This window comes from Montipora capricornis, chromosome 13, assembly GCF_036669925.1.
Source record: "Montipora capricornis isolate CH-2021 chromosome 13, ASM3666992v2, whole genome shotgun sequence".
Classification (NCBI taxonomy): domain Eukaryota; kingdom Metazoa; phylum Cnidaria; class Anthozoa; order Scleractinia; family Acroporidae; genus Montipora; species Montipora capricornis.
The window spans coordinates 26836742-26849301 of NC_090895.1; the positions used below are offsets into that span (position 1 = coordinate 26836742).

Below are 12560 nucleotides of genomic sequence, written 5' to 3' on the forward strand. Positions count from 1 at the left end.
ATCTCTGCTACAAAACATTAAATTTGTGGTCAGGGATCTGTACTAGCAATCATTTTTCTCGTATATGTTTGCATCATCTTCCCTTCTTTCTTTATTCGTCTTGCTTCTTTTATCTTAATCATTAATGACAGCTTTCAAGTATGTAGCAATCATATTTTTCATTGGAGAAAGACATGATTTAAATCAATAAAGACCTTTTTGTTTTGGCTTTTAAGTTATTTATTGCTCCGTGTATATTCTTGTGCTACTGTTTTCGTGATCATATTCCCTGATATTCACTGAGGTGCTGCTCATTAGTTGTCATTCAAAATGGTCACATCTGTGAGCATCATGCAAAAACTGGAAACATCATTTTTCAAACTTAATGGTGTCTTTGTTTTTGGCAGTTTTTCAATAGGTGCATTAAAAACAGGAAGAAGACAGATGACCTGGACAAGAGGCTTGAGATCCTTTTCACAAATTGAACCAACTCGGCTTACACCAATCTGGCTCGGTAAGTTAAGCACTATAAAGGGAGCGGGGGTTATTTTGAGGATGTTTGCTTGTCTCTCTACCTCCCACCCCTCTGGTATTTTTGCATTAATGTGTCAATTGGTTTGAGTTGTTTATTTGGTCACTTAAATGTAGGTGGATCATGATTGGGTAACCCTGGTAACTATTTTCAAGGTTGTAAAAATTCTTGAAATGTTCTGCCTATTTGTTTTCACTTTTAAAGTTTTTATTTCTTTTGTGAATTTTTACGTGCCTTCATCAAGAAGGCCATTTACTTCAGCCTCTTGGAAATGAAACTAATCTAAGATTTTTTTAATGGTAAAAAAGCCTATTTTATTTTGGAGGTCCTGTGATTTTATAAATGGGTGGATAGATCTTGGATGGCTGGTTCTTTTTTTTCTTACCAAAATGTTACTATGAAAAGAGCACTATTAATAACCTGAGTAGTGTCCTTAAAAAGATCTTATATCACATTTCAACGAGACCTCAATTTGATATTTCCGTTCTTCGTTTCAGGGGCTTGCTTGAGAAAGACAAGTTGGTGTTGGGAGGAGGTATCTCTTTTGGGGAATGGAATTTTTTTCTCAGAGGAAGTTGGAGCTTAGATAAGGTGAGAGGTTGAAGGAATTTGAGGGACTTGTGCCAGGGATTGCACCTTGAGCTTGCGTAGTGTGAAGGTGCAGAAGTTGGCAAACAAAAGGGAGAACATCGAGCAGAAATTAATAATTTGTTAATATGTTATTTTCCACAAGCAAGTTCATAAGTGAAGACACAAAGAATCTCATTCAAATGTCACATCATGTTCAAGTTGCTTTATTTTTATTTAGCTACGACAGGTCATAAGAAAAATCATAATTGCCTTTCATTTTCCCTGCATTTCACAGTGGTCTAAAATTATTCTGCTAATTAATAGGGACAATTTAAATTGAGGAAGCGCAACTTTTTTTTCATTTGCTGTCAAGTATTTGCACATGTGGAACCGAAGCGAAATCTAAACCAGCTTTCCAAACGTGACTGTGTCATTTCACTTATTTCTGCCTTTCAAATGGAGATTTTGAATGAAACTATCCTAGTCTAAAATCGATGCTAGAACGCAAAAAATGGCACTTTTGTGCTTCTTCATTGCAGACTTTTTTGGTGGGGCATTCCCCCCAACCCCCTAGCTTTAGGGGGCGTGCGGCCCCTCAATTGTCACAGCCGCCTACTTTTCCACAGTCTGTCACCTACTTCAAAACATTTTGAAACCCCTGGTCTTCATCAGTAGTATAATGTACGTCCCAGGGGTACAAAATTATTCTAACGAGGAGACTTCAAAGGTAAAACCTGGTTAGGTTTCTCTTCCTTAAGTCCTGGCCAAACACTCGCAACAATTATTTCAACGCAACATCTCGCAATTTTGTTGGGCACCCCTTGTTGCAATATGTTGCAACATGTTGGATCAAATGTGAAAACAGTCACATTTTTCATGCAACATTTTGGATGTTGCATAATGTTGTACCCGTTTGGCCACGTTAATGCAACATTGTTGCACTAGGGCATGCGTGCTAGGTCCACTTGTGGCACTCCAGGGAACTTGGGCACCTAAACGTCAACATATTGTTTTGAAAATGTTCAGGATGTTGCATGCATTTGGCCAGCCCATTCAACACATGTCGCAACATCATGCAACAATGTTGCAAGATGTTGCCTTGAAATGTTGCGAGCCTTTGGCCAGGCTTTAACAGATAAAACATTCTCTTTCTTCATTTCCTTCTTTTCAACATCACTTCACAATTTTCTTTACAATCTCCTTCACAGCCATCATCGAATTTTCCTTGTTCATTCATAATCCATGTTGGATGCCATGATTTTAAACATAAGGTTCACCCAACACTGAAACACAAAAATAATTTGACCCATCCAAAAACCAACACTTTAAAAATATTTGACCCTATCAGAAACTAAGTCCACACATGTCTCGTGTACTTCCACCCACGCAAAAATGCCTTATTTGCATAATTTTTGTACCCCTGGGACATACCTATACTTCTTCATTATCCTCATCATTGTCATCTTCATTGTCGTAGTCGTCGTCATCAACATTAGGGACTTAAAGCAAGGACCACGACGACAGCAGCTACAAGAACGCCACAAAACAATAGGTTTAATCAACAAGAACAATGGTTCCGCCTGCCCTGCACATGCATTTTATATTTTTAGACATTTCTTTGCGGTCTCATTTTGACAACGACGTGAAATGATCAAATTTGAGGTCATGTGGAGGACAAGCGCACATGACATGATTTTCAATTTTCTCTCTAAATATCCACACTGTTCTCACCAATTTTATTCTTGCAATGTGTACTCACACTTTCCAAGCCGAGCGACTTGGAGTAATTGCAAAATTATTACAGTAACGGGAAATAGTATTTTAGACAACGTTCTTGTAGCTGTTGTTGTCATCCTTGGTCAAGGTCCCAATTATCGCCTTCATCATCATTTACACCATCAGTATCATAATCACCGTCATCAGTCCTTATCGTTACCTATTCCTGCAATGTCTGTCTACATGGATATTTTAAAAGTAGCCTTTTAAGAATGAGAAGAAAGGACAACCATTCTAGGCTATTTGCAAAGTGCAGTTGATTGGAATTCTGGACAACCCAGGGCTTTTCTCAAAGCGGGATTAACGCCTGGCGCAACTGCCATGGCCACTGTGCTAACCTGCCTCCTAACTGGATGGCCTAAGGTGATGTGATGTAACAAAATCCCTATCCATTACAAATACAGCTAGCGTGGGACAGTGTTACAATATTCGTGTTCTGTAAACATCAGTGTGTTGTGTACGCGGCATCCACCCTAAGGTGAGAGACTATCCATTGCTTTTCTTCCCCCAGCTGGTAATGGTACAAAGGAGTAATTTAAATGGGTTGGGGAAGGGTGACATCACTAGTGTACCAACTAGGGTAGGGACTAACAGTGATACATGTACCAGGTGCTTGATGTTACATGTGAGCTACTCAATCATTTTATAACATTCCATTCTCCTTCCTGTACTTTAGAAACATCCTCCTAAATGGACGTAGGTGGGACACTTGCTTTAATTTGGTGGTGCGTACCAGTTTTACCACAATTTATCATAACTGATTTTTGAGACCTTTTTTGTCGTAGGTGCAGTCTAAAATTCAGGCCGGATTTGATTAAGGGAAGATCAGTCAAGACTTAATAGTGCTTCATTCATTTACTCGTAAATTGATGTTCTCATCTTTTTCCTTGTTTGTTTCCCAGTTTGTGGTGTGATGTGGCGTAAAGTAGTCTTTGGCATTTGCTTCTTTCATCCAATAGTGCAGGAAAAAGGAAGTTTGGTCCACTGGTCTTGGAACTTCAAGGTAAGAGTTAAGCATATAAGGAACAACTGCAAAGCAGAGAATTTTTGTGCTTAAGTTAAAGCAACAAATTTCCATTATAGCAAGAGAAAATGAGGGAACAGAGAAGGAGGCTCCCGGTCCAGCCCTTGGGATATGTCATGTCCACGAAAGTTATTTTTAGACGAGCGGAAGTCTTCCGAGACGTCCGCATGCAGGCCAACCTCCGTCCGATGTTTGAAAGAAAATATATATTCATCAGCCTTCCACGTGCGCCATCATTTTCTCTTTTCACTAAGAAACTGAGAGCGAAGTAAGACTGCATGCGGACGTCTCGGAAGACAGACTTCCCCTAGAACAAAGACTTCCGCTCGTCTAAAAATAACTTTTGTGGACATAACATATCCCGGCCAACGCCTTGAGCCTCCCTCTCTGTCCCCTCATTTTTTCTTGATTATAGTAAATACCCTCAAGTATACATTTCCAGGTAAATTATATCAGTTGATGCAGAAGATATTTGAGATAATAAGATGTTATGCATGTTGGTGTAGTGGTGTTGCAAACAGCAGTGGTTACTACCTCCAAATGTTTTCACTTTTCTGGTTTCTGTTTTATTTTATTTTATTTTATTTTATTTTGCAAAATTACAGTTCGTACTAAACAACAGTTTTGCTTTCCATTCATTTAGGATTCAGGCCATCTTGGTGGGTCAAGGTCAGTGACCTGTGGCCGAGAAAATAATAACCAATACAACTAAAACTGGAGAGTGGGTCTTCCTCCAGGTAAGGAGAGGAATAAAACTCGTAGGCGAGTTTGTTTGGGGATAGAAGGGGGGGTTAGCGTGACACATGCTAAACAGAAGCTGTCAAAGTCTTTCATTCAGACATAACCTGCGATCAGGCATACTTTTCTTTAGACAGGGTGGAAAAGCTACACCTAGCATCATTTATTGACATCTCAAATAATCAAGTTTAAATAAAGTTAATTGTAGTGTTGATTGCGCCTGATGATAACATGAAGTATTCAACTTTTTCTCCGATTTTACCTTGAAATTCTTTGTTCCTTGATGGTTTGAACAGAGAAACCGCACCAACTGTCAAGCAGGATTTGCAGAAATATCTTTGATTGTGTGGATAAAGTCTGACTTACGCAGGCATTCCAGCTTAAGTTCTATTTTATTTCTATTTGGTAATTTCTGGTAAAATCTGATTGGCTCACATTTATAGCATGAAACATGATAACATCACTCTTTACAGGTGGGAGGCAGACAACTCGTAAGAAATTGTATCAGGCGTACCTTTTCCCGCCCTGTCTAAAGAAAAGTATGCCTGATCGCAGGTTAATTCAGACACTAATCCTCTTCGAATAGCAGAAAAAAATGACATTTTCGATCCACACACTATTGTTAGCTTGTCTCTAATTTGGATCAGTGGTATTAGTGATTGACATGCTTGTCAACTGTCATTTTTGTGTCAAATGTACAGTGTACTATAACTGCTCGAGTTGGCAAAAACGAGGGCAAGTAAAAGGGCAACCATTTGTAAAGTGTTTGTCCAAGTCGTACAGCTCCCAAAGGAATTGCAACATTTTACTTTTCATCATGTTTTTGAGGCTACATGATCCCATGCACTTGTTTTCTCGTCTCCTCTCTGCTGCCTGTAGCACAAGATATTAATTTTATTTATCATTCATACACAAAATTTCAGCTTGTGTCGCCTGGAATGTACTTTCTGATGATAACAGTAGTAATAGGGGTTCTTGGTTTTCATTTTCGTTTTATTTTGTTTTTTGCAATTGTATTCTTGCCGCTTCCTGGATGTTAACTGTGGAAACGCTCATCAAACACCTTTCCAGCCCGGAAGCGGAAGTGTGCGAAGACTTCCGGCTTTTTGTGAACTCCATGCCAAGAAGTCCCATGACAGTTTTGGAGAACAGTGTTTGTGACGAATGAGTCACCCAAGGGACTCAGAGCAACCGCTGAAAGAGCTTTGGTGAACTCAGCACTGACACATTTGAGGGTCATAGTAAGTTCTTTCGTTTTTGGTTATTCTTATGCTACATCCCCAGCCCCTTGTTCTATCCACGCCAGAGATTTGTTACTTATATTATATAGCCATTTTCAGACTTTCAGACAAATTTTTCATTGATTCCAAAAGAAGAAATTTGAGACCCCCCACACCCCTACCACATATGTCAAGTATAATCAACCCAGGTTTGATAAAGGGAAGATCAGTCAAGACTTAATAGTGCTTCATTCATTTACTCGTAAATTAATGTGCTCATCTTTTTTCTTGTTTGTTTTCCAGTTTGTGGTGTGATGTGGCATAAAGTAGTCTTTGGCATTTGCTTCTTTCATACAATAATGCAGGAAAAAGGAAGTTTGGTCCACCGGTCTTGGAAATTCAAGGTAAGAGTTGAGCTTGTAAGGAACAACTTCGAAGCAGAGAGTTTTTGTGCTTAAGTTAAAGCAACAAATTTCCATTATAGTAAATACCCTCAAGTATACATTTCCAGGTAAATTATATCAGTTGATGCAGAAGATATTTGAGACAATAAGATGTTATGCATGTTGGTGTTGTGGTGAGGGCCGTGGCACATTGTACTGGTAACCTCTTCTTTTCGATAATTTCACCTATCTCAACAATTTAAAGGGAGCCTCCATGCCAGCAGATAAGAAAGCGTTTGTCTCGGAAATAATGAATTTCAAGATCGCTTACTTGTGCTTACTTGTGGTTGCCCAAGGTATTGTAGTTATGCAAAAGCTCCTCCTGTCAGAACAACAGGGCGACCGTAACATGTCAGAGTTGTACAAATGGCACCCAAATAGTATCAGGGTTTTTAAGAAACAGGCCCCTGTTGTTCTCGGTGACGTAACCTCGACAAAGTTGTTGTTGTTGTTGTTGTTATCACTACTATTCTTGTTATTATTGCTATTATTATTAAATATACACATAAGAAATGAGATGTTGATAGAACCCACTGGGAACTCGGAAAAAATCCGAGCCCCAGATGGGATTCGAACCCACGACCCTCCGTGATCTAGTCACCCTTGCTCACCATAGAGTCTCCAGTAGCTCAGTGGTTAGAGCATCCAACTAGATCAGGGTCGTGGGTTTGAATCCCATCTGGGGCTTGGATTTTTTCCGAGTTCCCAGTGGGTTCTATCAACATCTCATTTCTCATGTGTATATATCATTCTCACATTCGCTCATTATTATTATTATTATTATTATTATTATTATTATTATTATTATTATTATTATTATTACATTTATTATCATCCTTATCTTTATTAATTTGATGATGTAAAACAACATTTTAAGCTTTTTTACGTGTTTCGACATACTTATGCCATCTTCAGTTGTGAATGGGTTGTACAGTTTAAATTTAAACCTATTTATAAGAAAAATCCAATGGATAAATTGATACATTATTCGCTTACTTACAAGAACAAATTAAATGGATTTGGTAAGATACTTAGATACTTATTGCTCGACAAAGCCGTTAAAAAGGGAAAAACTGAAAAAAATTTCATTGTAATTTGAAACTGAATAATTTTTTCATGTATATCATTATTCCATAATCATGATTTTTCGCGTGCAATTTGGAATAAATAAGCACTTGTAAATTTTGAAAGACTACAAATTGCACGCGCCCTATGGGTTCATGAATAGGGCTCATGCAATTTTGATAGTCTGACAAAATTATTTTACTTGTGCTTATTTATTCCAAATTGCACTCGAAATCATGAGATTACCTGTACTAATTAATTAATTACAAATTTTCGCTTCAGAACAATTGTCTTTCTGGTACTGATCTGTTGCTCCTTTGATAATTATTAAACATTGTGTTCAACGACTCGGATAAACAGGACTCTGGATAATTTAAAGATGTTCTCAGCAGAAGGACAGATTTCTTGGGATGCTCTCACCTTTATCACTGGCCAGGTAAGAGAATTTGTTCTATCAAAATGGCCTCAACTATTCTTGAGGAACCATAAAGGTGCGTTAACGCCACGGAGCAAAAACAGACGGAACGGATTCAATAGTGTTTTCCTAAGAAACAGTGAGTTCCTATCTGCGCGGTACCACGTCCAAGATTTCTTCTCCGAACACATGAAAAGTAACTGTTTCTTTTCAAAAATTATCAGTTTTTTTTTTATCTGTTCTGTCCCGTTTATGCTCTATCGTGGAAATGCACCTTTAAGCTTAGAGGCTCAAACCAGTGAAACTACTGTTTAGATGAATGGAGTTACACAGCTGTTTCACGTAACGGCAATATTATGTATGGTACCATATAAAACACCAATAATTGCTTAACAAGGTACGTTAGAAACGTGACGTATTAGGTTACCATAGCAACAAAAGAGCCATCTAAATACACCCTATTTCTTGTCTGTAAACACTTCGATCTCAAAAAATAAACTTGGTATCTCCCAACTTTTATTGCTGGGAAATGATTGCCAAGCTAAGATAAAACTGTGCAAAGTGAAAAAATTCTCTGGAGCGGGTTTCAAGCTACCTTCACAGTTGGAAAATTGTGAGGTGGCTTTGGATGTGCTCCAGAGAATTTTACTAACTTTTCAGAGGATTTTACCTTGTCTGGTAATCACTTCCCAGCAACAAAACTTGGGGGAGTCACCAAGTTTGTTTTCCATGTAAGCGTTTGAAGACAAAATAAAGGGTGTATTTGGATGCCTCGTTGGTTGCTATGGTAGCCTATAATGTCATGCATATAAAGGTCTTTTAGCTATTATTAGTGTTCATTGACCGAATGCAAAAATGGCCGCCAACAAATTATCCTTTTGTCTTTGTGTTAATTAGCCTAACTAGCCTCGTTCACATGCATAAAATTGAAAGAATTTGGGCTGTAAAGCGAGGCTAGTTGGGCTAATTAACACAAAGACAAAAGAATAATTTGTTGGCAACCATTTTTGCATTCGGTCAATATGATACTATAACATTACCATTAGGCAGAATGGTGTTGTAGGGCCAATCGTTCTATTAAGACAATCCCTTAAAAAGTTGTTGAAACTGGTTTGAGTCATCATAAAGTGCGCCCTTCCCAAAAAAATTTTACTTTCGGTGTATTTTTGTTCTAGTTGCATTTTCAGTTTTTCTTTGGATGGAGGAACAGCTTTTGTTGGAATTATGTTTGGGGGGCAGATAACTGTAATATCGTAGATACGTTGTTGGGGAGAAGACATTTAAGAAGGTCATGGCATCACAAGCATGCAATCAGTCTCGTCGTCCTCTTTGACAGTCAAGTAAGAACGCGATCGTTGCAAGGTGCATGTACAGAACACATGACAAAAGTCACAAGGATCGCGTCTTTGCCAGACGGACAAAAGACTGCTTGCAGTATGGAATGAACTCAAGAAAGTTGGACAAGCTTTAACACTGTTTTACAACTTTATTTGATACTTTATATATTATAGCAGATCACGCACAAAGCAAGATATTACTTGTATTGTTAAGAACTGGAATTTAGGGGTTTTCACATCTTTATTATGTGTTTGTTTTTCACAGATCACATGGAAGATGGTTTACTTCAATTCTTGGAAGGGTCTTCTCGCTCATGATTCGTGAAGAAGGTTACAAGTCTTCTGGCTCAGGTGAGAACATTGGTTGTATCGATTTTTACGTTTACCCATCTCTTTGGTGTAAAACTGAAGCCCGTATGGTAAGGTGTACAACCAATCTGTTGGAAGAAGGCTTTCAAGAAAGCCTTTGTGTTAGGAAAGCAATGAAATTGGAATCGCTTTCTTTCACCGTCAAATTTTTTGGGCACAAAAGTTCTCTGTAAATGTTACATGTTACAACTATTCAAGATTGGGAGCCCCGAGACATTTGAAAGTGAAAATAAGTGTTTCCTTAATTACTTTTCTGATAAAAGCGTTTCTTTGCACATTTTCAAGCAAATGTTGCTGTGAGCATTATTTCAAGCTCTTTACAGATATAAACTTAAGGCTGGTTTTGAGACGCCTTCAAAACCTGTCATTTATTGTCTTTCGTCCAGACAGGAAGGTACTAACTTATCAAAACACGGTAACGCTTATGCTGGCATCGCTAGTGAGAACCAGCCCTGATATTATAGGATTTAATTGGCCTATTTGTAGACTTCTTCCTTATTCCTTCTCCTTGAAGTTCTGTCTCCCCTTACGCACAAGTAGCTAACGATTTCCACTTTCCTTACTTGATGTTGCTTTCATTTTTCCTCCAAAATAGCTGCGACTTTTGATATTTGTTCTTGATTTAGCTGGCTTAATTTTAGAATGTTCCTTTGTATTTTTAGGTAATTCCAGCTGTTCATCCACCAACTGATCCATCGTCCAACTTCTGGATTGAATATCTGTTGTGTCAGCTGAAGGAATAAAAGACTGTAAAAATTAGAACTTAGCTTTGAGTTATCCAGACTGCATTTCTGTGAAATCAACTCATTTGTTATAATCATTTCTCATTTTGCTATATCCTTTGCTTGGAGTAGAGCTTAAGGAGAATGCATTTCTCTAGGTTTAAGCAAGTCATTTTCTTCTCTATTTCATTGTTAATATTTAAAGCGTGAGCGTCTGAGAATAAAAGCATTTTTTTGCCATAACCAGTTTTCTCAGATTAATGTTAAATTATTCCTCTTTAGTTCTTGTCATTTTCCATTTTTCACCGTGTGAAGTTAGAAAGAACCTGTACATTATAAGTTTGGCATATTTATGATTAAAGAGATGAAAGTTTAGACCTGAGACACAATAGACCTTTTTACCTATACGGCGGTCATTTTGATTTCTATTGTTTCTAATAGCTATTTAATTTGATTTCTATTGTTTCTAATAGCTATTAATTTGCCCCCTGAGCATCCCATAATGTCTTTTGAAACAATAGAAATCAAAATGGCCGCCGTATCATGCATATCGTTTAAATATGCATGAAATGGACAGGAATCCTCGAATATGCATGAATATGTAAGAAATTGGCAAGAAGCAATGAATATGCATGAATGGACACTACTTGATGAATATGGGTGAAATGGACAGGAGTCGTTGAATATGCATGAAATTGGCAGGAATCGATAAGAATCGAATATTCATTGAATATTCATGAAATTGATAAATATGCATGAAATTGGCAAGTATCGATGAATGTGCATGAAATGGACAGGAATTGATGAATATGCATGAAATTGACAGAAATCAACAAGAATTGATGAATATGCATGAAATTGACAGGAATCGACAAGAACTGATGAATATGCATGAAATTGGCAAGAATCGTTACATATGCATGACATTGATAAATATGCATGAAATGGACAGGAATCGACAAGGATCGTTGAATATGCATGAAATTGGCAAAGAATTGATGAATATGCATGAAATGGACAGGAATCGACAAGAATCGTTGAATATGCATGAAATTGATAAATATGCATGAGATTGGCAAGAATCGATGAATATGCATGAAATTGGCAAAGAATTTATGAATATGCATGAAATTGGCAACAATCGTCAAATATGCATGAAATTGGGAAGAATCGTCAAATATGCATGAAATGGACAGGAATTGATGAATATGCATGAGATTGGCAAGAATCGATGAATATGCATGAAATTGATACATATGCATGAAATGGACAGGAATCGACAAAAATCGTTGAATATCCATGAAATTGGCAAAGAATTGATGAATATGCATGAATGGACAGGAATCGTTGAATATGCATGAAATGGACAGGAATCGTCGAATATGCATGAAATTGGCAAAGAATTGATGAATATGCATGAAATTGATAAATATGCATGAGATTGGCAAGAATCTATGAATATGCATGAAATTAATAAATATGCATGAGATTGGCAAGAAAAGATGAATATGCATGAAATTGATGAATATGCATGAAATTGGCAAAGAATGCATGAATGGACAGGAATCGTTGAATATGCATGAAATTGATACATATGCATGAAATGGACAGGGATTGATGAATATGCATGAAATTGACAGGAATCGACAAGAATCGTTGAATATGCATGAAATTGATAAATATGCATGAGATTGACATGAATCGACAAGAATCGTTGAATATGCATGAAATTGGCAAAGAATGCATGAATGGACAGGAATCGTTGAATATGCATGAAATGGTCAGGAATTGATGAATATGCATGAAATTGATAAATATGCATGAGATTGGCAAGAATTGATGAATATGCATGAAATTGATACATATGCATGAAATGGACAGGAATTGATGAATATGCATGAAATTGATAAATATGCATGAGATTGACAAAGAATTGATGAATATGCATGAAATTGGGAAGAATCGTTACATATGCATGAAATTGATACATATGCATGAATGGACAGGAATTAATGAATATGCATGAAATTGACAGGAATCGACAAGAATCGTTGAATATGCATGAAATTGATGAATATGCATGAATGGACAGCAATTGTTGAATATGCATGAAATTGGCAATAATCGTCGAATATGCATGAAATTGGCAAGAATCGTTACATATGCATGAAATTGGCAAAGAATTCATGAATATGCATGAAATTGATCAATATGCATGAGATTGGCAAGAATTGATACATATGCATGAAATGGACAGGAATTGATGAATATGCAAGAAATTGACAGGAATCGACAAGAATTGATAAATATGCATGAAATTGGGAACAATCGTCGAATATGCATGAATTTGGGAAGAATCGTTACATATGC

General features: G+C 37.2%; 1 protein-coding gene across 7 annotated transcripts in view; it reads left to right on the plus strand.

The window, feature by feature from the left end:
- The window catches only part of LOC138030975 (uncharacterized), a 29514-nt gene extending 18949 nt beyond the window's left edge, over nt 1-10565 (plus strand). For 2 of the 7 annotated variants that reach the window (XR_011128084.1, XR_011128088.1), the window contains exons 5-14: nt 387-493; nt 1009-1102; nt 3534-3582; nt 3760-3860; nt 4525-4618; nt 5691-5860; nt 6143-6243; nt 7630-7783; nt 9365-9450; nt 10131-10565. Coding sequence is in view for 1 of the 7 variants with exons in the window: in XM_068878838.1 (XP_068734939.1) it covers nt 7758-7783; nt 9365-9518; nt 10131-10211 (261 nt within the window). In the remaining 6 variants the exon portion in view is untranslated. Of the gene's footprint in view, nt 1-386; nt 494-1008; nt 1103-3533; nt 3583-3642; nt 3861-4524; nt 4619-5690; nt 5861-6142; nt 6244-7629; nt 7784-9364; nt 9519-10130 lie in introns of all 7 variants that reach the window. The other 5 variants (XR_011128089.1, XR_011128087.1, XM_068878838.1 and 2 more) reach the window with 5 other exon arrangements.
- The last annotated feature ends 1995 nt before the right edge of the window (nt 10566-12560 follow it).